General features: G+C 42.4%; 1 protein-coding gene across 6 annotated transcripts in view; it reads right to left on the bottom strand.

Moving 5' to 3' along the window:
* The window catches only part of AP1G1 (adaptor related protein complex 1 subunit gamma 1), a 584,387-nt gene that overhangs the window by 205,082 nt on the left and 353,107 nt on the right, over positions 1–26,198 (bottom strand). For all 6 annotated transcript variants that reach the window (XM_033942090.1, XM_033942089.1, XM_033942091.1 and 3 more), the window contains one exon: positions 19,405–19,460. In XM_033942090.1, the coding sequence (XP_033797981.1) occupies positions 19,405–19,460 (56 nt within the window). The remainder of the gene's footprint in view (positions 1–19,404; positions 19,461–26,198) is intronic.

The following is a 26,198-nucleotide window of genomic DNA, read 5'->3' on the forward strand; positions in this document are numbered from 1 at the left end:
GAGAACCCCCCAGCCAACTCCAAAAGGAAATAAACTCAGACTTAGCTTGGATTAGAGAGTAGACAAAATCCTCCCAATAAGGAAAGTCCAACAGAAGTCTGATTCCAAAAGCTTATTATTCAGGCAGGGTTCAACCAAGCCCGGTTTCGGAGATAAGATATCCCTTCATCAGGAACCCATTAAGACTGGAGAGCAAACAACGTGCAGGAGAGTAATCCAAGCTGGCTGGAAGGAGGGCGGAGCTAGCAGAGGGAAACGCACACAGAGCTTAAAAGCTGAACAGGAAATACATAGAGCAAGGGAGAGCCAATGAGAATGCAGAAAAAACGTCCTACAAGATAGTATTCCACTCAATGCTGTCATTCAGTCCATCGGGGTGTGCAGACCGTAAATGGAAAATCCAGAATTGTTCTCTCAACTGGATGCGAGCCATTTTGTCACCATTGTAATTATCATAAAGTTTTTCAAGAACAAACCAGGTGAGGTCATCAAATGCATGGTGTTTATCCAGACAATGAGGGACTAGAGGAGCAGACAAGGTGTTAGTATTGAGTCTGCTTTTATGTTCTGTCAATCTGGTCCTGATTTTCCTACTGGTGCGCCCAACATAGATAAGATTAAATGGACAAATGATGACATAGATGACCCATTGAGAATCACAGGTGGTATGATGTCTCAAAATATAAACTCGCTGAGTTTGTGGATGTTGCCAGCTGGTAATAGAGAGCGTATTACGGCATATGTTACAATGTCCTCATGTCCTGTGACTACCTTGGCTAATACTAGATTGAGAAGTCATAGAAAATAATAAATTGCTCAAGTTCTTAGGGCGAGAGAAAGCAATACGAGGAGATTCCTTGAGTGAGGTATGACAATCCAAAATATGCCAATGTTTGTTGATAATCTTGGCGACTGTATGGAAAAAGACAGCACACATATCTGTTGGTCAGAGTTTTTGTTGGGTATCACAGTACGCAGCAACTGAGGATTAGCATAGCGAGCTCTGAGATAAGCCCGTCTGATGGCCCACTCAGGGTACCCCCTGGCCTTGAATCGCTGAGTGAGAATTTTGGCTTGAATTTTAAATTCATCAACTGTAGAACAAATGTGTTGAATTCTGAGAAACTGACATACGGGGAGAACATAAGAAGTTGCCTCCGCTGAAGCAGACCATAGGTCCATCCTGCCCAGCGGTCCGCTCCCGCGGCGGCCCATCAGGCCCATTGCCTGAGTAGTGGTCTATACCTATCTATACCCTTCAATCCCTTTTTCTTCTAGGAATCTATCCAAACCTTCTTTGAAACCATTTAATGTTTTCTTGTCTACAACAGACTCTGGAAGCGCGTTCCATGTATCCACCACCCTCTGAGTGAAAAAGAACTTCCTAGCGTTTGTTCTAAACCTGTCCCCTTTCAATTTCTCCGAGTGCCCCCTTGTACTTGTGGTGCCCCATAATTTGAAAAATCTGTCCCTGTCTACTTTTTCTATGCCGTTCAGGATCTTGAAGGTTTCTATCATGTCTCCTCTAAGTCTCCGCTTTTCCAGTGAGAAAAGTCCCAACTGCTTCAATCTGTCGGTATATGGGAGATTTTCCATTCCCTTTATCAGTTTAGTTGTTCTTCTCTGTACTCCCTCAAGTACTGCCATGTCCTTCTTGAGGTACGGCGACCAGTACTGAACACAGTACTCCAGATGCGGCCACACCATTGCACGATACAGCGGCATGATGACTTCCTTCGTCCTGGTCGTAATACCCTTCTTAATGATACCCAACATTCTGTTTGCTTTCTTTGAGGCTGTGGCGCACTGCGCCGATGCCTTCAGAGTTGCATCTACCATCACTCTCAGGTCACTGACCCCTAGTGGTGTTCCCCCCATTTTGTATGTGAACATCGGGTTCTTTTTCCCCACGTGCATGACCTTGCATTTCCCTATGTTGAAGCTCATTTGCCATTTTTCGGCCCACTTTTCCAGCTGCGTTAGATCCTTTTGGAGATCTTCGCAGTCTTCCCTGGTTTGAGCCCTGCTGTATAGTTTGGTGTCATCTGCAAATTTAATGACCTCACACTTGGTTCCCGCCTCTAGGTCGTTTATGTAGATATTGAACAGGAGCGGTCCTAGCACCGACCCCTGCGGAACTCCGCTCGTGATCCCTTTCCAGTCTAAGTAATGGCCCTTTACGCCAACCCTCTGCTTCCTGTTTGCCAGCTAGTTTTTGATCCATTGGTGGACCTCCCCTTGCACCCCAAGGATCCATATCTTCTTAAGCAGTCTCTCGTGTGGTACCTTGTCGAAGGCTTTTTGGAAGTCAAGGTAAATGATGTCTATAGATTCCCCTTTATCCACCTGGCTGTTCACCCCCTCAAAGAAGTACAATAAGTTTGTGAGGCATGACCTGCCCTTGCAGAAGCCATGTTGACTGGGTTTTAGCTGCCCATTTTTTTCGGTGTGTTCACAGATGCTGTCTTTAATCAGTGCCTCCATCATCTTTCCCGGGACTGAGGTCAGGCTCACCGGCCTGTAGTTTCCTGGGTCGCCCCTTGAGCCCTTCTTGAAGATGGGCGTAACATTTGCTATTTTCCAATCCTCCGGGATCTCTCCGGTTTTTAAGGATAGGTTGTATATCTGTCGAAGTGGCTCCGCTATTTCGTTTTTTAGTTCCTTGAGTACCCTTGGGTGAATGCCGTCCGGACCTGGCGATTTGTCGCTCTTTAGTCTGTCTATCTGCCTGAGTACATCTTCTTGGCTTACCTCTAAATTGACCAGCTTATCATCTTGGTCTCCTATTGCGATCTCCTCGGGTTCCGGAATGTTGGTTGTATTCTCCATCGTGAAGACTGACGTGAAGAACTCATTTAACCTGTCAGCTATGTCTTTCTCTTCTTTTACTACTCCCTTTCTGTCTCCATCATCCAATGGTCCCACTTCTTCTCTTGCCGGTTGCTTCCCCTCGACGTATCTGAAGAACGACTTGAAGTTTGTTGCTTCCTCTGCCAGTCTCTCTTCGTATTCTCTTTTTGCTTTTCTAACCACTCGGTGACACTCCTTCTGGTGTTCTTTGTGCACTTTTTGGTTCTCCTCTGGTCTTTTTTCCATTTTCTGAACGATGCTTTCTTGTCGCTTATCGCCTTCTTCACTGCATTTGTTATCCACACTGGGTTTTTTGTTCTATTTTTTTTGCACCCTTTCCTGAACTTGGGGATGCACAGGTTTTGCGCTTCATGCACAGTTCCCTTGAGTAAGGTCCAGGCTTTTTCTACGGATTCCATCTTCCCTATGTTGCCTTTGAGTTTCTTTCCCACCATTTCCCTCATGGCATCATAATTTCCTTTTTTGAAGTTGAGTGCCGTCGTTGTGGTTCTTTTCCCCTTTGATGATCCAATTTCTAGCCTGCATCGTGTTGTGATCGCTGTTACCTAGCGGGGCTAATACTGCCACCTCCTTTGCTGGTCCCCCTAGTCCGTTGAAGATTAGGTCAAGAGTGGCGTCACCTCGTGTTGGTTCCATGACCAGTTGCTCCATGAAACAGTCCCTCGTGACCTCTAGGAATTTGGTCTCCCTTGCGCAGTTTGAGTGCCCAATACTCCAGTCTATCCCAGGATAGTTGACGTCCCCCATCACAACCACATTTCCGCTTCTGCATACCTGCCTCAGTTCTGCCTCCAGGTCCTGGTCGATTTCTTCAGGTTGTCCAGGTGGGCGGTAGTACAGACCCAATTTAATGTCTGCCCCAGTTCCTCCCTGTAGCTTAACCCATAATGATTCCAAGCCATCTGCCCGTACTGTTGTTTCCATCCTGGTTGAGGGTATGGAGTCTTTTATGTACAGCGCTATTCCTCCACCCTTTTTATGTGCCCTGTCTCTCCTGTATAGTTTGTACCCTGGTATGGCCACATCCCATTGATTGTCCTCAGTCCACCACGTTTCTGTGACTCCAATTATGTCTAGGTCCTTTTTGCTGGCAGTGATTTCTAGTTCTCCCATTTTGGCCCTCAGGCTCCTAGCATTTGTGTATAGGCAGTTTAAGACCCTCTCTTTTTGTTTTCCTCGTGTTTTGGTACTCCTGCAGTCCTCCTCATGGTTTGGGATTGCTTCAGCCGAGCCGGATGGCAGCTAGAATAGTGTAAATAAGTATTGCGATCAGTGGGTTTCCTAAAAACGGTAGTCACCAGTTTGCAGGAAGATTTGGTTACCACAGTGTCAAGATAGGTGACAGTTGAAACATCCACAGTAGCCGAAAATTTTAATTGAATATTCAAAGAATTGAGCCAGTGTAGAAATTCATGAAACCTTGCCAAAGTGTTGGTCCAGATAAGGAAAACATCGTCTATATACCGTAGCCAAATCACAATACTTGCCATCCAGGTCGAAGGATAGAGGTGCTTCTCCTCAAAGTCAGACACATACAGGCTAGTGACGCTGGGGGCCATGGCTGTACCCATTGCAACTCCATGTGTTTGAAGATAAAAGACACCTTAAACCTCAAAAAAGTTTTTTTGCAAAACCAAAGCAGATAACACCATCAAAAAAGATTTGGTAATGCGGGTGTCAGCAGGTAAGGTTGATAAAATGGCATCTACAATCCTCAAAGCTTATAATTGTGGAATGTTGCTATACAAAGCTTCAAGATCCATGGTGATCAATAGATCAGTTTGAGACCATTAAAGGTTCAATAAGATTGAGAAAATGAGTGGTGTTCAAAACAAAGGATTTAGTCTTGGCGACCTGAGGTTTCAAAAAGTGATCCACCAGTTTAGACAAGGGTTCCAAAATAGTACCCCTAAGGGAGACAATAGGTCTTCCCGGGGGGTTAGAAAGAGTTTTATGTATTTTAGGGATGGTGTAAAAAGATGGAGTACGGCTGGGGGTTTGAGTAAGAAATTTGGCCTCTCCTTTAGTGATGATATTGTCTTCACAGGCCGATTGAACAACCTGCGCAATAATAACTTGTAATTGAGGAGAGGGGTCATGCTCAAGTTTAGTATACCAGGCTGTATTAGAAATATGAGATTGAATCTGAGCCAGGTATTGGGTTTTAGATTGAACCACTACCGCTCCGCCCTTGTCAGCAGGTTTAATGACAAGGCTGGAATCAGCCCATAACGTATTCAGGGCGGTGTGTTGGGTCCGGGTCAAGTTGGAATAATTATTGGTGTTGCAGGACCTGTTAAGTTGAGCAATGTCCCTAAGCACCAAATCCCGGAATACCCTAACATGGGGATCCAATGCCCCAGGAGGAGCCCAATTAGATTTAGCATGAAACAGAGAATCATCCCTAATGGGTTCCTTATCAGCAAAAAACATTTTGATTTGTAAAGATCTTATAAGCCTGGTAATGTCCCTGCAGGTGGTGAAATGGTCAAATGCGGTGGTAGGGACAAAAGAAAGTCCCTTATCCAAAACCTGAATCTGAGCGGGGTCAAAACTGTGCCTGAGATATTGACTACGGCTGATTCATTGATGTTTGAAAATGTGTCTGTGGCTGGTTGAACCCTAACATTTGATTGCGGTCCGTCTGACCTCGACGTCCTCGAGCACGCCTTCGAGGATCTGCTCTGTTGCCCCGTCCTAAAAAATGAGAGGAACCTGAACGGGAACTTCTACCACTGGAATCACTTAAGGAAGAACTGTCATCTGTGACATTAGACACTGGATTTGAACTATGTGAAGGGTCCTATGGGTACATCCACTTATAGATGACCCGTCGCATAATCATTGGCGTCTCTATGAAATTTTTAAACTTTGCCCTGCTTAATTTTGCCACAATATTGATCTAATGTCTGTTGAATATCAGGCAAATTTTGAGTAAACAAAGGAGCCATGGTAACATCCATAGTCAACTTCAAATGTAAAGATTCAGCCTGTTCACTAATTTCCTGGGTAGCATCTTAAATGATGTCTACCAACAGGACCATGAGGTCCATGGAACATTTATTAAGAATTGCAGCCCATTTATGCAAGAAAGGCTCCTTGTTGGTAAACATACCAGGTGGCTTCTGAATACGCAAGCCACGTGGTATGTAATGGTTCTTAATATATTCAACCAGAGACATACTATGTAGCTCTAGCTTTATTAGTTCTCTTTGTAAACTAAGCCAGTTATTCTTATTCAGGACAAAGTCAGGAGAGCTGGATCAGTTCCCTTCCTGAAAGAGGGAACACCTTGAGATACAAGACGTAACCTGTAATATTAAGCTTATTTCTGCACAATATATATATTCTTTATGCAAGCACTCTTAGCTGTCTTTGTCAGTAATTTTACTTCCTACTGAATCTTTAATATAGAAACATAGAAGATGACGGCAGAAAAGGGCTACAGTCCATCAAGTCTGCCCACTCTGCTTACCCACCCCCTGTCTATGCCCTAATGACCCAATTTCCTTATCTTGACCCTCGTAGGGATCCCACATGGGTATCCCATTTATTCTTAAAGTCTGGCACGCTGTCTGCCTCGATCACCTGCACTGGAAGCTTGTTCCAATGATCAACCACTCTCTCTGTGAAGAAATACTTTCTGGTGTCGCCATGAAATTTTCTGCCCCTGAGTTTGAGCGGGTGCCCTCTTGTGGCCGAGGGTCCCTTGAGAAAGAAAATATCATCTTCCACTTCGATACGTCCCGTGAGGTACTTAAATGTTTCGATCATGTCTCCCCTCTCCCTATGTTCCTCGAGAGTGTAGAGCTGCAATTTGTTCAGTCTCTCTTCATACGAGAGACCCTTGAACCCCGAGATCATCCTGGTGGCCGTCCGCTGAACCAATTCAATTCTGCGCACATCTTTACTGTAATGTGGCCTCCAGAATTGCACACAGTACTCCAGATGAGGTCTCACCATGGCCCTGTACAACGGCATTATGACTTCAGGCTTTCGGCTGACGAAACTTCTATTGATACAACCCAATATCTGCCTTGCCTTAGATGAAGCCTTCTCCACTTGATTGGCAGTTTTCATGTCTGCACTGATGATTACTCCTAAATCTCGTTCTACTGAAGTCCTAGTTAAAGTTTCTCCGTTCAAGAAGTACGTCCTGCATGGATTTCCGCTTCCGAGGTGCATGACCTTACATTTCTTCGCATTGAAGCCTAGCTGCCAGGTTGAGGACCAACTTTCCAATGTAAGCAGGTCCTGCGCCATATAATTCTGTAAACTGCATTCACTTACTATATTACATAGTTTGGCGTTATCGGCGAATAGTGTTATTTTACCTTGAAGCCCTTGAGTCAGATCCCCTATGAATATGTTGAAAAGGAGTGGACCCAGGACCGAGCCCTGCGGCACTCCACTGGTCACCTCCGATGTTTTAGAGAGGGTACCATTAACCACCACCCTCTGAAGTCTGCCACTCAGCCAATCATTGACCCATGTAGTTAGTGTCTCTCCTAACCCCATCGATTCCATCTTGCTTAGCAGCCTGCGGTGTGGGACACTGTCAAAAGCTTTACTGAAGTCCAGGTACACGATGTCCAAAGACTCTCCCAAGTCCAACTTTCTTGTTACCCAGTCAAAGAAGCTGATGAGATTGGATTGGCAGGACCTACCCTTGGTGAATCCATGCTGACTGGGATCCCGAAGATTCCCTTCATTCAAGATCGTGTTCAATTTGCTTTTAATTAGTGTTTCCATGAGTTTGCACACTATTGATGCGAGACTCACCGGTCTATAATTCACAGCCTCTGCCCTGCAACCCTTTTTATGCAGAGGAACGACATTAGTTAATTTCCAGTTCAGGGGAACTTTCCCCTTACTTAGGGAGAAATTGAATAGCTCAGCCAATGGTTTCGCCAGGACATCGCTCAATTCTCTGAGCACTCTTGGGTGCAAATTGCCTGGTCCCATGGCTTTGTTCACCTTGAGTCTTGCCAGTTCATTGTAAACTTCACCTGGTGTGAACTCAAAATTCTGAAACGGGTCTTCTGTGCTTTGTGTTGCCTTCAACTGCGGACAGTGTCCCGGTGCCTCACAGGTGAAGACTGAGCAGAAGTATTCATTCAGTAGTTCGGCTTTATCGGAATCTGCTTCCACGTAACTTCCGTCCGGTCTTCTAAGGCGTACTATCCCGCCTGTGTTCCTTTTTCTGTCACTAATATACCTGAAGAAGGATTTGTCCCCCTTTTTAATGTTTTTTGCCAGAATTTCTTCCACTCGAAGTTTTGCCTCCCTAACTGCCATTTTGACCGCTGTAGACCTGGTCCTATATTCTACCTTTGCCTCTCTTTTCTCCGTGCGCTTGTAGGAGAGAAACGCTTTTTTCTTCTCCTTAATGAGGTGCGAGATCTCCGCGGTAAACCATTGGGGTTTATTGTTTCTTTGTCGTTTATTTACTGATTTTATGAAGCGGCTAGTTGCTTCATGTATGGTTGATTTCAGTGTCAACCACTTAGCTTATACATCATCGGTCTCCGCTTGGTCCTGCAGCGTCCGATGGACGAAATCTCCCATGCATGCGAAGTCTGTGCCCCGGAAATTGAGTACCTTTGTTTTTGTGTTTGATCTAGGGAAGCCTTTCCTAAGGTTGAACCATACTATGTTGTGGTCGCTGGAGGCTAGCGTATCTCCTACTGAGATCTCTGAGACGCTTTCCCCGTTGGTGAGTACCAGGTCGAGGATCGCCTGGGCCCTAGTGGGCTCCGTTACCATTTGTTTGAGACGTGCTCCCTTTATGGAGGTTAAGAGCCTCCTGCTACCGCTAGTTGTTGCTGAAAATGAGTTCCAGTCTGCATCAGGCATATTGAAGTCCCCTAGCAGTACAGTTTCTTCTCGTAGAGTGATATTCTCTATGTCTTCAATTAATTCTGCGTCCATGTCTTCCAGTTATCTTGGGGGTCTTTATACCACACCTAGATACAGGCATTTTTCTCTGCCTCTTGCCAGGTTTACCCAGAGGGACTCCCCGGTGTACTTGACATCTGTGATCCTGGTGGTTTTGATGTCCTCTTTAATGTATAGAGCTACCCCCCCTCCTAACCTGCCCTCTCTGTCCTGACGAAGTAGATTGTAGCCCGGTATAGCCATATCCCACCCATGTGAGTCCATGAACCAAGTTTCAGATATTGCCACCACATCTAGGTCGGCATTCCTTATTTCAGCCTCCAATTCTAGAATTTTGTTACCTAAACTGTGTGCATTGACATACATGGCCCTCCATATCTTGTGTTTGCTAAGTCCCTGTGAGGCGTATCCTACCCGAGTCGGTGTGACTCCCAAAGAACTGTTTGCAATGTGGGTACTTACCTTGGACATGGAAGCGGAGTTTCGACTCACCTCATCAGGATAATTCCTTTCTGCACTAATATGTGAATGGGTACCCTCCCCCAACTTACCTAGTTTAAAGCCCTGTGAAGCAGGCGGGCTAGTCGGTGTCCGAAGACGATAATGAGGGTATCGACCCGGGACCTGGCGGATTGTAAGGCCACCTTTGCTTCAACATTACCCCTCCAAAACCTTACATTTTGGGGGCTCGTCTCAGTTCCTCATGAAGATTTTCATCTGGATAGGTAGATTTCAATTTTTTCTTGTATGCAATATGTAATAGGAAGGATTATAGACTGCATAGACAAGGTGAGAGATGGTATTTTACACTCAAAAGTCCTTGTGTAGTTTTGATTGATGATTGAATATAGACAGAGTGAGATAGGAATTGAAAGACCTTGGGAAATCCTTAGACTGGATGACACACTCATGAAAAATTCCAATAATATTGTGGCTTTTATACTTGGTGAGATTTTATTATCAAAAGACTTTGTTGCCTATCTTTGAAGCTGTAATTCTTATCAAAGAAAGGTTGGGTCAAAGATGAAACAGGATAGCTTCTGTACAAAAAACATGCTCTTTCAAATGATATTTAAAAAAAAACAACAACCAAAAAACCCTACACATTTGAGATATTTGAATATGAAAAACAATGAACATTTGCATAAATGCATAAAGCCATATTTTTGGGATGGTCATATCTTCAGCTTAACTTGACTGTAAAAGCTCATACTGCAAATCTTGGAAGTATCTCATGGTACATGTCTGCTGGTAAAATTGTACCCTCATCTGACTTACCTACCAGCAGCAGTATGGACTGGAGCCAAACTGCCAAAAATTTTCATTTGTGAATTTTTTTGCCTACTTTGCTGACTTGTAGAAATGGAAGCACATTCGCAAAAGATTTCAAACTTGGCACAGAAACTTGACCCAAGGTGTTGTACCAAACTCCAAAATTTCAGCCTCCTAGGTAGTTTCCTTCTGCCGCAGTGCTTAAACAAAGTTGGTGTTTTAGGTCACACGAGGCATGGGATTGCTTTTGTTCAACCATCCCTAGCTCCTGACCAAATTGAGATAGATCCAAAAACTTTTGCAGAGTTTCATTTGAGACTCTAGACAACACCCATGTAAAATTTGGTTGGATTTCAAGGGGGTCGAGCGTGGGCGGTTTTCAGTATTGGTCCACTTGACATGGAATGACCCAACTGCACATACTTGAGGTCTCCCCTTAACCCCAACACTCAGGACTGCACATACTTGAGGTCTCCCCCCCAACCCTAATACTCTGGACTGCACATACTTGGTTTCCCCCTGACCCTAGCACTTAGGGGCTCAATTTACTTGGGGTCTTTCCCTAACCACAACACTGATGGGCTGCACACAGCGCAGTCACGTCCAGAGCAGAACAGGACACGTGTAGAGCAGTGTTTCTCAAATCTGTCCTGGAGTACCCCAGTCAGGTTTTCAGGGTATCCACAATGAATATGCATGAAAGAAATTTGCATATAATGGAGGCAGTATATGCAGATCAAGTTCATGCAAATTGTGATAATTCTGCATCCCCGAGGCTTGTCACAGAGAGATATAGGAGGATTTACAAACCCCGATGCAGAAGGGCTGATTAAGTCAGTGTCCAGGGGAGCAGGTTAGCTGACTATCCTGTGGACTATGATGAAAGAATGGAAGCCAGACGAGAAAAGCTGTAACTTCCCTGATACGGTCTTAAAGCCAGGCAGGAAAGGTCTGCCTTGCTTCTATCCTGTGCCTAGGATACAAAAGGCGGATCAGCAGGGTGCCCTGAGATCAATTCAAGCAGAGGGAAGGAAACTCTCCCCCCTGCAGCTACAGGGGAGTGGCTTCTTCCCACAGGTTAAATCGAGGCTCTGTAGAGAGCTAAGGGGGTGGACGGAGGAAGGAACCAGTGAAGCCTGGGAGACAGGAACAGTGCAGAGGCAAGGAGCCCAGTGGGAGGCTGGACTGGCAGGGAAGCAGCCAGTGCCATTTTCTAAGTCTGATGGGGACATGAAGGAGGAACAGTTTGGGAACTCTACTGTAGAAGCCTGTATCCTTGAACCCATGGTGATTGAGGAAAGTTATGCCCCTTGTGAACCCCAGCCTGAACAAATGGAAATTGCCTGAGAACTAGGAGTTCAAAGGGAAAAGGTTCGTTTTCCTGGCTGTTTCTCTACTGTCTCACTGATAAGGGGGGAATGTGAAGGCAGGGGTTATAATTGTGGAAACAGCCAGGTTTGTCTCCTGACTGTATGACAGGATAAAGCACAAGAGCCTGGTGTCAGGTCAAAAGTGCGCCGGGACAAAGGCGCGCGCAGACAATTGAGTGCAGCGTGGAGGTGCGCGCCGCAGAAAATTACTGTTTTTAGGGCTCCGACGGGGGTGGGGTGGGGGGAGGAACCCCCCCACTTTACTTAATAGAGATCACGCCGCGTTGTGGGGGGTTTGGATGGTTGTAACCCCCCACATTTTACTGAAAACTTCACTTTTTCCCTGTTTTTAGGGAAAAAGTTAAGTTTATAGTAAAATGTGGAGGGTTACAACCCCCCCAAACCCCCCACAACACCGGCGCGATCTCTATTAAGTAAACTGGGGGGGCTCCCCAACAAAAACCCCGTCGGAGCCCCTAAAAACTGTAATTTTCTTCGGCACGTGCCTCCGTCTTGCGCTCAGTTGTCGGTGCGCGCCTTTGTCTTTTGCGGGGTTGTCTATGAACCCAAGAGCCTTTATGTTTTCTCTGTACAAACTTTAACTTGTCTAAACAAACGCTGTGCAGAAAGATAGCCGAGAATTGCTCAGGTGTCAGATTACCAAACCACCTTGCAGGCTCACAGCTGTAGCAACCGGAACTGCAATGAATGCCGTCTACCCTTTAGAGTTTAAACCAAAACGCTGACTAGCAGACTCCTCTGTGGTGCTGAATAACTCTCATCCCAGCTTATTGAATATTTTTCCGTTTGCCATTACTCGCTGGACTGCTTTAAAACTGAAGGAACTTTTGATTCAGATAGCGATTAGCCTATCCAATTAGGACACTCTGGTGAAGAGGACTGTTAAGACGGTGATTCACTGTGATAAAGCCCAGAGTGGAATATACTGTATTTTGATTTGAAGAATGCTTATTTTAGTGTGTAAACCGGGGGAACCAGGATGGCTCAGGAGGTGCTGAGGCCCGTGCCCTAATAAAACCTTATATCTTTTGCTGAAGACATCCTGACTAAGGGTTTTCTCTAAAGAGCATGCTTCGGCTGCGCCAGGTGGGAACCTAGGGTATCCTGTTTGAAAGGTTTCCCCTACTTACACCAGTTTTAAGGCATATGTCACGGCCTGGCTACCTACAAACCGCTCGGCCAAAGCATAGATTGTGACAATATTCATTGTGGATATCCTGAAAACCTGACTGGCAAGAGGGTACTCCAGGACTGAGTTGAGAAACACTGGTCTAGAGCAGTACCAGTAATACCAGGGTGTGTGCTGGTGGGAGGGATGTTCAGTGTGATTTGACCTAGGTGGGAATTGGAGGATGGGAACTTTCCGGGTAGTTACTGAACTGATACAAAGATGTGATGCTTAGAGCAGTGGTCATTAATTTTTAAGCTGGAGCCACTTTCGAGCCAAATGAGCTGAAGAAGAGCCACCAACTATCTTCCCATGAGAGGCTGTGACAGTGCTGACTAGTGTATGACATCTACCCCACCAGCTTGTCTTCAAACTTTTTATTGTGTGTATGCTGAAGAAGGTAGGCATTGCCACACTGAGAAATGCCTTCTCCTTCAAGCATGTGACTTTTCCTCTCATCCACTTTCCTCACTGTGTCATGAGCTTGGGTAGAGAGGCAAAGAGTAGCAGAAAAACAGCCAGAATGAAGAGGAGGGGCTGCCCCAGAGGACTGCAGGTGCTGTCATTGGCCTCTGGGCCTTGCATTGAAGAACACTAGCTTTCCTCTTTTTGCCTTAAGTCCCATCTTTACTGGTACATAAAATACATATATCCTGTTTGTTTCTTTGATATGCAACGTGTGCTATTATTTGGTTACCTCAAATACTTTGCCTATGTTTGCAATTCTGTTGAAACTATAAGATTGCAGCAAAGCCAAACTCTTATATGCAGGCCCTCAGGTTTTCTTGAGATTTTCACAAAGGTAGAGAATTTTACAATAGTTTGTTTTGTTTTTAAATCATGTGGCAGTTTGGCTAAATATTATGATTTTGATATATTAGCATGTTTTAATTTTTATGTATTCTAATGTTGTGCATGTTCATATTTTAATTGTTAATATTTTTGTTCTCGCATTTTTATCATTTTGTACATGCCTTTTCATATTGCTGTGTGCGCACAAAAGATAATTTGGTTGAACATTAATGTTTCTAAATGATCTGCTTCAATAACTTAAAAAAGCAGTAACTTTACAATTCTGACACTGGGATACTCTGCTGTATTACACAACAAAATGGAAAAAACAGCCCCACGTTATAGTAATGCAAGCCACAAAAGAGAGTGGGGAAAGGACACAGCACATCAACCACATGAAAAATCAATTTATTAAAAGCATATAAATGGGTAAAACATATACAAATAAATAAATAATGATGCAAGCCTATCTGAAAGTCTTTTGTCCTTTTTGTACTGGACCCCAACACGGTCCTTCCTCAGGGGTGTGCTTATAAAATCTAAAAAAAGGCATGAAAAAAGCAAACAGTGTATCTTCACATATTAAATCAAAAGAAAAGGATAATCATGAATGAACTAAACATTTACATTAAAATACATATAATAGTGCCGAAGAATGTCTCTTAGCATAGTAGACACCAAAATATAAGTTGGGTGTGTCCTAGGGCACTGCAGGAAAGTTAACTCCCTAGACTCCACCAAAAATATATAAACCTTAAATCTAAATTTCTAAGATAAGGAGCACCTTCAGCGTGAGTTTGAAAGCTTTAAAGAGCGACTCAAAGAGCAGCTCTAGTGCTCAGAATAGCAAAGTCAGCAAACACAGCAAACACTGAGCAGAGATTACCACTCACTGCCAGCCGCACACCATCATCTGGGTGCTCCTGGGTGCTTTAAAGTGCAAGTCAAGTGCACACAGTGTGGAAGACAAAAAGTTCACTGTCCTGCAATGCCCCGAATGCCTAACCCACTGACCTGAACAGAGAATGAAAAAAATTAGTCACTTGTCCCTCCAGTTACTTAGCTGAATAAAGGTTCTGTAGTCAAATAGTAGCAAGGAGAGTCCAGCTTTTTTTGGATCAAAGGTGCAATCTTCTTTCAACATGGCTCGAACAGGTCAACACGACTGTAGGTCAGAGTGATTCCAGGCAAGCAAGGCAAAAAAGGGGTCTTTTAAGGATATTTTGTCTTGGGTTTTTTTCTATAATAATCTTAGCATAGTGAAAGCATACCAAATGACAAGGCTATCATAAAGGAATCATACAAAACGATAAAAATGCTAGAACAAAAATATTACCCATTAAAATATGAACATGCACAACATTAGAATACATAAAAATTTAAACATTCTAATATCATATATGAACACGCATAAATGATCATACATAAGGAACCAAAAATGCCAAATAAAAATGAAACCAAACATACCCAGTAGATGGCGCCAGTGTACACATAAAGACCAAAAGGAATGCTATAAAATAAAATATAGCAAGAAAAAACTTATAACATGAATGCACAAAGTGCCAAAACATCCCCCCAAACTAAGTACAATCACATCTGTTAATGGTGTCGCTGCTGAAATGAGGTGTGCGTCAAAGAGAAACCGCTTAAGAGCAACAGGACAAGCGCAAAACAATGACATCATCAAAGCTTCATATACTGGAGCTCATAAAAAATATTAAAAACTAAAAATTAAAAACGATGGAGTAAACAGCATGTAGGAAAAATGCCAAATACAAACCCCCTCCAGAACTTAATCCCTCTTTTACTAAAGTGTGCTAGCTGATTTAGCTTGTGCTAAATTCTAATACGTCCATAGAATATAATGGACGCGTTAACATTTAGTGTGCACTAATCGGCTAGCGTGCCTTAGTAAAAGAGGGGGGTTAGTGTGCAAAGTGAAAGTAAACAAAAAAGGAAAAAGGTCCTTACAGAAACCTAATCAAACAAACAATCTAAAAGATGACATAGAAACATGACGGCAGATAACGGCCAAATGGCCCATCTAGTCTGCCTATCTGCAGTAACCATTATCTCTTTCTCTCTCCGAGAGATCCCATGTGCCTATCCCAGGCCCTTTTGAATTCAGACACAGTCTCTGTCTCCACCACCTCTTCCAGGAGACTGTTCCATACATCTACCAACCTTTCTGTAAAAAAAGTATTTCCTTAGATTACTCCGGAGCCTATCACCTCTTAACTTCATCTTTTGCCCTCTCATTGCAGAGTTTCCTTTCAAATAAGAGACTCCACTCATGCGCATTTACATTACGTAGGTATTTAAACGTCTCTATCCTATCTCTCCTCTCTCGCCTTTTCTCCAAAGTATACAGATTGAGATCTTTAAATCTATCCCCATATGCCTTAGCACAAAGACCTCACACCATTTTAGTAGCTTTCCTCTGGACCGACTCCATCCTTTTTATATCTTTTTGAAGGTGCGGCCTCCAGAATTGTACACATATGTCAACAAACAGTGTATGGGAAATAAAGTCTCAAAAAACAGGATGTAAAAAAGGAAGGGACTTTTTTTAAAAAATTATTTTTAACATCCTGTTTTTTGAGACTTTATTTCCCATACACTGTTTGATGACACGTCATCTTTTAGGACCTTTTCTTGTTTTTGTAAGGGTCTTTTTCCTTTTTTGACAGTTTTCAGGACTTTTTTTTCAGTTTCACTTTGCACACTAAGGGGTCCTTTTAACTAAGGCACACTAGCCTTTTTAGCGCATGCTAACACGTCCATAGAGTATAATGGATGCGTTAGCATTTTGCGCATGCTAATATTTAGCATGCTTTAAAACAGCTACCGCGCCTTAGTAAAAGGACCCCTAAGTTTTTTGTATTTGGCATTTTTCCTACATGTTATTCACGCCATCGTTTTTAATTTTTAATGTTTTTATGGACTCCAGTTTATGAAGCTTTGATGTCATTGTTTCGCGCTCTTAAGAGGTTTCGCTTTGACGCTTTTCTTTTAGATCGGTTTTTTGATTAGGTTTCTGTAAGGGTCTTTTTCCTTTTTTGATAGTTTTCAGGACTTTTTTGATTAGCTTCACTTTGCAAACTAAGGTCCTCTTCTATTAAACTGCGCTAGCAGTTTCTAGCACAGGGAGTCGTGCTGAATGGCCTGCGCTGCTCCCGACGCTCACAGAGTTCCTATGAACATCGGGAACAACGCGGGCTATTCAGCACGGCTCTCTGCGCTAAACTAGTGCACTTTAATAGAAAAGGGGGGTAAGTTTTTTGTATTTGGCATTTTTCCTACAATTCACTCCATCGTTTTTAATTTTTAGTTTTTAATATGTTTATGAAGCTTTGATGATGTCATTGCTTCATGCTTGTCCTGTTGCTCTTAAAAGGTTTCTTTTTGACGCGCACCTCATTTCAGCGACAACGCCATTAGCAGATGCAATTATACTTAGCTTTTGAGGACTGGTAAGTACCTGACAATTTGGTACGAGTCTTATTAGTTTTTATCTTTCCGTGATCTGCCCTAGACCTCTTTAAAATTATGTTTTTTACCTTCAAAATTACCACGCTGATTTGCAAGCTTTTATATACAAATTAAGAGGTAACCTTTTAGCCACACAATGCATCACTTCCCCTTTTGTTTCAGCTGTTTTCACTTTGTGGGGTCACCTCTCTCTCTGTTTCTTAATGGTTTCAAGAGTTGGTTTTATTTTGTAGGGTTACTTCTCCAATCTTATATGGTTTTATGAGGTGGTACCTTTTTGGAGAATGTTTTTAGCAATCTCATTTGTTATGCGCTAGGGTTTTCCGGGCACCTTAGTAATTATTTATTTAAGAGATTTCTTAACCGCCTATAACTAGGCGGTATTACAAAAAATACCCTAATCATATAAAAATAAGAAACATACAGCACCTTTTATACAAACAATAATAGCAGTTCCTTCATATTAGCCATATTTTATGGAACTCAATAGTTTATCAATACAAAAACATTCATGATCCAGAAAAAATGCTTCTACAAATAATGTTTTGGCACTTTGTGCATTCATGTTATAAGTTTTTCCTTGCTATACAGTATTTTATTTTATAGCATTCCTTTTGGCGCCATCTACTGGGTATGTTTGGTTTCATTTTTATTTGGCATTTTTGGCCCATATGTATAATCGTTTATGCGTATTCATATATGATATTAGAATGTTAAAATTTTTATGTATTCTAATATTGTGCATGTTCATATTTTAATGGGTAATACTTTTGTTCTAGTATTTTTATCATTTTGTATGATTCCTTTATGATAGTCTTGTCATTTGGTATGCTTCCACTATGCTAAGAGACATTCTTTGGCATTATTATATGTATTTTAATATAAATGGTTAGTTCATTCATGATTATCCTTTTCTTTTGATTTAATGTATGATTTAATATGTGAAGATACACTCTTTGCTTTTTTCATGGGTGTTTTTAGATTTTATAAGCATACCCCTGAGGAAGGACCGTGTTGGGGTCCAGTATAAAAAGGATAAGAGACTCTCTGATAGGCCTGCATCATTATTTATTTGTATGTGTTTTACCCATTTATATGCTTTTAATAAATTGATTGTCCTTGTGGTTGATGTGCTATGTTCCCTTCCCCACTCTCTTTTGTGTATTGGGATATTCTGTACCAGATCAGGCCATATCTAGTCAGAAAGTATAACTGGCTTCAAGAAGTAGCCACTGCATCAAAAGGATCTAATTTATTATAGGTCTCATAATTTAAAACAAAAGTATGAATACATTGCTCAGCTTAGAATAAGCCTTTAAAACATGACTGAGGCTAATACTTCCTGGAAAGGGTTAATTGTGGATGAAGGCTCATGGCACAGAATCCCAGCACTGTTTCTGACCAAGAAAGGAGCAATGAGCAAGCCAAAGCACTGGTTTATTGTGTTATTTCAGCCATTTGGTGACTGGCTCTCCATTCACTCCACACCTGGACTAGGCTTGTTTTTCCTCCAGTTCTATACTACATAATGCCAGTCTGTGTATAACTCTGAAGGACAGATTTCGAAAAGGTGGTAGCGATACAGAATTCAAAAGGAGAAGTAGTAAATGTTGTAAGTGAATCTCTGAAAGAGATCAAGATGTGACATCGTTGAGCACAAACAGTGAGCACAATAACCTTCGTTAAGAGTACTTATTGCACTAATGATTAGCACAGAAGTGTCCAAGCTCAGTCCTTGAGAGCCTCAGTCTAGTCGGGTTTTCAGGATTTCTTCAATGAATATGCATGCAATTAGATCTCATGCATATTCATTGAGGAAATCTTGAAAACCTGACTTGGCGTGGGCTGTGGTTGTTCACCCCTGGTTAAGCTCATGAACTGAATCTCTTGTCATAAATGTCACCACACACCACTGGAAAAAGGATATCAAAATTTGCATTTAAATAGCTATGCTATGCCTCAAACTCATTCAAGAAAGGCCAATACTGGAGAGAAACTATACGCACTGTTGTAAGAATATGCAAAATATATAGACTGCCATGGTTATACAACAAAAAGTGGTATATCAAATGCAATACTAAAAAAGAGAAGTCATAACTAGCCAGAAACAAGAGACATTTAAATATAAAATGATGCTACATTTCAAACAAAGATAAAATGTCTTCTTAGGGACTTGCTCGCTGCTTTGCTGTCCTCCCTCCCCTTTCATACCACTGCTATTGTTCATTATTCTTCTCTAGAGTTTACTTCTTATCTCATGTAGTCTGAACTGTGCCTTACCAAAGGAAATGGTAGAATATTAAACACAGTTTGTGACTCGATATAATCAGGTAACATCATACTTTGCCTTTCATAAAATTTAGTAAACAAGAAATAACTTTGTACTGTAGTTATTTTGTTTTTTTTTTTATTTTCCACTTAAATTTTAGGAGAAAAGTATTTGTTGAAAGAGACATTCCATGAATTATTCCATACAAGCTTGACCCCCCCCCCTTTTTTGTCCATCTCATTTTTACTTACCTAATATTTTTGTCATTATTTAATAAGAAGCGCCCCAGGATGTTAATGGCTAAGACCTGTGGAGACAGAGTTAGGGGGTTAGTTGAGAGTAGCTTTGGCTCTCAGTAAGTGTTGGTTGCTTCCTAAACACAAATGTTAGCCCTTCCTGGAATTACAACAGATGCCTGTAGTTCATCAGAAGAGTCTAGCTCAAAACACTTAAGCCAGGATTCCACAAAACCAACTGCTGCAGATTTTATTGTGGTGTCATTTATAACAACTATGGAAAGATTAAGTTCTTACCTTGCTAATCTTCTTTCTTTTAATCAGGAACGGTAGTCTTGACAATGGGTAAAACCTTCATTAACCACTGTTTTGTTTTCATGCTCCACCTCCTATCACTCTGGGATGAGCTCCGTCCCCTCAGTCAGAAACAAAGCTTTTAGCGAGCCCTAGAGTACAAACATGAGAGTTGCAGGGATAACATCCCAAAACCACATAAGTCTATTCTGCTCTATATACAAACATTAAACAACAACACTTTTAAACTACTACCAACCGAAACATAGTGGAAACAAAAGGGGCTACCTACTTGTTTGCCACCTGCATCAATAGTTATATTGCTCAGTATTTAAAATGAGCCTCTTTTGAGTGAATTCCTCTTTACTCTTGACCCTAGAAACAAGACATCCAACTAGGCAGGCAAGTCTGAAACAGAAAGCAGGCTAATATATATCTGACAGGGTGGGCAACAATACCACCATTCCTGTTTACACGAAAGAAGATTAGCAAACTAAGAACCTAATCTTTCCTTCTTGTGGCAACAGGACTGGTAGTCTTGACCAGCGAGACGTATCAGAGTAGTCCCATATTCCTAGGGTGGGACAAATGAGCCTACTGCCAGCACAGAAGACCCAAAGGTGGTATCCAGCCAAGCTGCGACATCCACCCTGTAAAACTTAGTAAACGTGTGGAGGTTAGACCAAGTGGTTGCCCTGCAAATCTCTGCAGGTGAAAGTGCTCTAGACTCTACCCAGGGTTATAACGCTGCAAGTGAAGTATGCCTTCAGAGCCTCTGGAAACTGCTTTCTGCTTCCAATATAGGCGAAAGATATGACCATCCTAATCCATCTGGATATAGTAGCTTTAGAAGCTGGTCTTCCCCAAAGTGCTGCATTTATAAGGATGAAGAGATGATCACACAGTCAGAACTCGTTGGTGACCTCCAGATAAAGCAAAATTCTTTGTACATCCAGAAATTTCAACATACTATCTGCAGCTTTCACTCCCGTAGGTATGAAGGCTGGGAGATACACCTCTTGGTTTATGTGAAAACCAGACATGACCTTCGGTAGGAAGGAAGGAACTGTTCGAATTGAGAGGCTAGCCTCTGAAATTCAAAGAAAGAGTTCCCTGCAGGACAGGGCCTGCAGCTCTGACAATCTTCTCACTGATGTTACAGCTACATTACATTTCATTTCTAGACCGCAAAACCTCACGGATCGATGCAGTTCACAAAGATAGAAAACTAGAAACTCCCAGTGAACTACAAAGTAGATTTATCAGGAACACCTCTTCTAAAGGCTCATATGGGGATTTCTCAAGGAACCATATGAGGAATCAAGGAATCTTTGGGACAGTGCTGTGAACAAAGCTTCCCTGTGAACTTCTAAAAGCTAAGTTACTCAGCATTTCATATTCTGCTCTTTTCACTGTTTTTCAGCATTATATCTACTTAATTTCTCTTCTCCCTGTTTCTTACTTAAAAAAACAAAAAAAGCACAAAAAAAAAATAAACCCTTCTCTTTCCTCTGTTAAATCTTATTTCTTCTTCATAGGAATAAGGGTAAGACTTTATTAACTCTAATTAAATCCTGGTGCCTGTGGCACAGGGTGACTAAAGTAGGGAAAATCCTGTTATAAATCCTGTGTTTTAGGGTAGCCACTGATTTGTTATAGAGCCTGCATTTTTGTTTAAAATACTATGTTTTAGGGTGGTATAGAGCCTGTATTTCTGACTTACTAGTTTTTAGCCATTGTGCCTGCTGATTAGGTGGAGAAGAGAGGGGCTCTGATTTACTTCTAAGGTTAACTGCATTATCTTTGGGACAGTGCTTTGAACAAGGCGGCCCTGTGAACTTCTAAAAGCTAAGTTACTCAGCATTTCATATTCTGCTCTTTTCACTGTTTTTCAGCATTATATCTGCTTAATTTCTCTTCTCCTCCCTGTTTCTTACTTTAAAAAAACAAAAAAAGCACAAAAAAAATAAACCCTTATCTTTTCTTTGTTAAATCGTATTTCATCTTTCCCTTTCCCTTCATAGGAATAAGGGTAAGACTTATAGTCCCATCAACCCCAGGGACCACTTTTCATATATACAGACCCAAATAATCAGGACTACTCAAATCAAGTCACTTCACAACCAATCAAGATGACCTTTATTCTATGCAATCACTGTGGTGCTTTAATTCCAAGACATTCTATTTGGAGGCTTAAGGCTTGCCCCATCTATCTTCAACTTGCTAGTATTAAGGAGGAGCTCTGCAAACTTAAACAGGAAATGAATACAATTAAAGCAGCTTCCATCACTCCACAAAATCATACCAACTTACCATCTCTACCTCAAAGAATAAAACAGCCCAGGAATAAATGGGTCACAGTAGGCTCAGGAAGACTGCGACATGTAACACAGAAACATCCACCTTCACAAATATTACCTCTACAGAATTCCTTCGCTCCACTAGTGCACTGCGATACTCAAGAAAACAGAAGGGAGGTGGGACTGGAACCAATGAAGGTAACTCAAGAGAACAAGCGCACCCTAAGTACAAATAAAAAAAGCCAAAAACAGAAAACTATTACTGTTGGGGATTACAACATCAGAGGCATTAACCTTGGAACCCAAGGCGAGGAGACCAAAACAGTGAAATGTCTTCCAGGATCCTCAGCTACCAGGAGTTCCAGGCAAATACAGACTATAATTAAGGAAGAAACTAAGGATTTTAACACTGATGTTGTTATCCATCTGGGAACAAATGACCTGGCCAACAACTCCACACTTGCAGCACAGAAAGCTTTTCGGGAGCTTGGTGAGGGCATGAAACCTTTTGTAAAGACTTTAGCTTTTTCTGAAATACTGCCTGCATATGGAAAGGGAGAGCAAAGAGTGAAAAACACAGAGAACTTTAATAGATGGCTCAAAGCCTGGTGTCATCAAGAAGGCTTCAGGTACATAGGAGGATGGGGAAATACATGGAAGGACAAGAAGCTATATTGCACTGATGGGCTACATATTACTACAGCAGGAAAAAGAAACCTTGCAGAGAAATTTAGACAATATTTTTCTAGGCATTTAAACTAGAAGGTGGGGGTGGTGTATGTACGAAGGACAATTATAGAGACCATCCCCGGCAAAAGAAAAGATGTGATAGTAGTAAAGACTGCAACATAAACAATATCAGCAGCTCATTTCTTAGTATTGCAACGGAAAGTGAAACGAAACAAAAATCCATATGAAAAATTAGATTATCGCTGAAAAATAGCTGGAAAGCGATGACCACAAATGCTCGCAGTCTAAGCAACAAAGTTCATGATCTGCAAGCCCTGATATTAGAGGCAGATCTAGATATTGTTGCTATCACAGAGACATGGTTCAGTGAATCACATGGATGGGATGCAAACATACCGGGATATAATCTTTTTAGGAAGGACAGAGATGGTCATAAAGGTGGAGGAGTAGCTCTCTATGTAAAGATCAATATCCAAGCGACCGAAATGCAAGGGAACTGGGGAGAGGAAGAAGCGATATGGATTGCTCTGAAAAGAGAAGATGGAACTTCTATCTACGTGGGTGTAGTCTACAGACCTCCGACTCAATCGCAGCAAATTGATAAGGATCTGATTGTGGATATCCAAAAGTTTGGAAGGAAAGAGGAGGTTCTGCTGTTGGGAGATTTCAACCTGCCGGATGCGGACTGGAATGTTCCGTCTGCGGAATCGGAAAGAAGTAGGGAGATTGTGGATGCCTTTCAAGAGGCTCTGCTCAGACAAATGGTGACGGAACCCACAAGGGAAAAAGCGATATTGGATCTGGTCCTCACAAATGGAGAGAGTATCTCTAATGTTCGAGTGGGTGCTCACCTGGGTAGTAGCGATCATCAAACGGTTTGGTTTGATATAACGGCTAAAGTGGAGAGCGGCCGCACGTTACTTAAAGTCCTAGATTTCAAACGTACGGACTTTAATGCAATGGGAAAGTACCTGAAGAAAGAGCTGTTAGGATGGGAGGACATAAGAGAAGTGGAAAGACAGTGGTCTAAGCTGAAAGGAGCGATAAAAATGGCTACGGACCTTTATGTGAAGAAAATCAATAAAAACAAGAGAAAAAGGAAGCCGATATGGTTCTCCAACCTAGTGGCTGAGAAAATAAAGGCGAAAGAGTTGGCATTCATGAAATATAAAAAAAACCAAGAAGAGGAGAGCAGAAAGGACTACAGGGTGAAACTGAAAGAAGCCAAGAGAGAGATACGTTTGGCGAAGGCACAGGCGGAAGAACAAATGGCTAAAAATGTAAAACAGGGAGATAAAAATTTTTTCAGATATATTAGTGAAAGGAGGAAGATAAAAAATGGAATTGCTAGGCTGAAAGATGCTGGGAACAAATATGTGGAGAGTGATGAGGAGAAAGCAAATGTGCTAAACAAATACTTCTGTTCTGTGTTCACAGAAGAAAATCCTGGAGAAGGACCGAGATTGTCTGGCAAAGTTACACGAGAAAATGGAGTAGATTCTGCGCTGTTCACGGAGGAGGGTGTTTATGAGCAACTTGAAAAACTGAAGGTGGACAAAGCGATGGGACCAGACGGGATCCATCCCAGGATACTAAGGGAGCTCAGAGAGGTTCTGGCGAGTCCTATTAAAGACTTGTTCAACAAATCTCTGGAGACGGGAGTGATTCCTGGGGATTGGAGGAGAGCGGATGTGGTCCCTATTCATAAAAGTGGTCACAGGGATGAAGCAGGAAACTACAGGCCGGTGAGCCTCACTTCAGTTGTTGGAAAAATAATGGAAGTGTTGCTGAAAGAAAGGATAGTGTATTTCCTTGAATCTAATGGGTTACAGGATCCGAGGCAACATGGCTTTACAAAAGGTAAATCGTGCCAAACGAACCTGATTGAATTTTTTGATTGGGTGACCAGAGAGCTGGATCGAGGACATATGCTAGATGTAATTTACTTGGATTTCAGCAAAGCCTTTGATACAGTTCCTCATAAGAGGCTGTTGAACAAACTTGAAGGGCTGAAGTTAGGACCCAAAGTGGTGAACTGGGTCAGAAACTGGCTGTCGGACAGACGCCAGAGGGTGGTGGTTAATGGAAGTCGCTCGAAGGAAGGAAAGGTGACTAGTGGAGTCCCTCAGGGTTCGGTGCTGGGGCCAATCCTGTTCAATATGTATGTAAGTGACATTGCTGAAGGGTTAGAAGGAAAAGTGTGCCTTTTTGCAGATGATACCAAGATTTGTAACAGAGTAGACACCGAAGAGGGAGTGGAAAATATGAAAAAGGATCTGCAAAAGTTAGAGGAATGGTCTAATGCCTGGCAACTAAAATTCAATGCAAAGAAATGCAGAGTAATGCATTTGGGGATTAATAATAGGAAGGAACCGTATATGCTGGGAGGAGAGAAGCTGATATGCACGGACGGGGAGAGGGACCTTGGGGTGATAGTGTCCGAAGATCTAAAGGCGAAAAAACAGTGTGACAAGGCAGTGGCTGCTGCCAGAAGGATTCTGGGCTGTATAAAGAGAGGCGTAGTCAGTAGAAGGAAGAAGGTGTTGATGCCCCTGTACAGGTCATTGGTGAGGCCCCACTTGGAGTATTGTGTTCAGTTTTGGAGACCGTATCTGGCGAAAGACGTAAGAAGACTTGAGGCGGTCCAGAGGAGGGCGACGAAAACGATAGGAGGCTTGCGCCAGAAGACGTATGAGGAGAGACTGGAAGCCCTGAATATGTATACCCTAGAGGAAAGGAGAGACAGGGGAGATATGATTCAGACGTTCAAATACTTAAAGGGTATTAACGTAGAACAAAATCTTTTCCAGAGAAAGGAAAATGGTAAAACCAGAGGACATAATTTGAGGTTGAGGGGTGGTAGATTCAGGGGCAATGTTAGGAAATTCTACTTTACGGAGAGGGTGGTGGATGCCTGGAATGCGCTCCCGAGAGAGGTGGTGGAGAGTAAAACTGTGACTGAGTTCAAAGAAGCGTGGGATGAACACAGAAGATTTAGAATCAGAAAATAATATTAAAGATTGAACTAGGCCAGTTACTGGGCAGACTTGTACGGTCTGTGTCTGTGCATGGCCGTTTGGAGGAGGATGGGCAGGGGAGGACTTCAATGGCTGGGAGGGTGTAGATGGGCTGGAGTAAGTCTTAACAGAGATTTTGGCAGTTGGAACCCAAGCACAGTACCGGATAAAGCTTTGGATTCTCGCCCAGAAATAGCTAAGAAGAAAAAAAAAAATAAAAAATTATAATTTAAATTGAATCAGGTTGGGCAGACTGGATGGACCATTCGGGTCTTTATCTGTCGTCATCTACTATATGTTAAAGGACTACAGGGTGAAACTGAAAGAAGCCAAGAGAGAGATACGTCTGACGAAAGCACAGGCGGAAGAACAAATGGCTAAAAATGTAAAAAAGGGAGACAAAAATTTCTTCTGCTATATTAGTGAAAGGAGGAAGATGAAAAATGGAATTGCTAGGCTAAAAGATGCTGGGAACCAATATGTGGACAGTGATGAGGAGAAAGCAAAT

Source organism: Geotrypetes seraphini, chromosome 4 (assembly GCF_902459505.1).
Source record: "Geotrypetes seraphini chromosome 4, aGeoSer1.1, whole genome shotgun sequence".
Classification (NCBI taxonomy): Eukaryota; Metazoa; Chordata; class Amphibia; order Gymnophiona; family Dermophiidae; genus Geotrypetes; species Geotrypetes seraphini.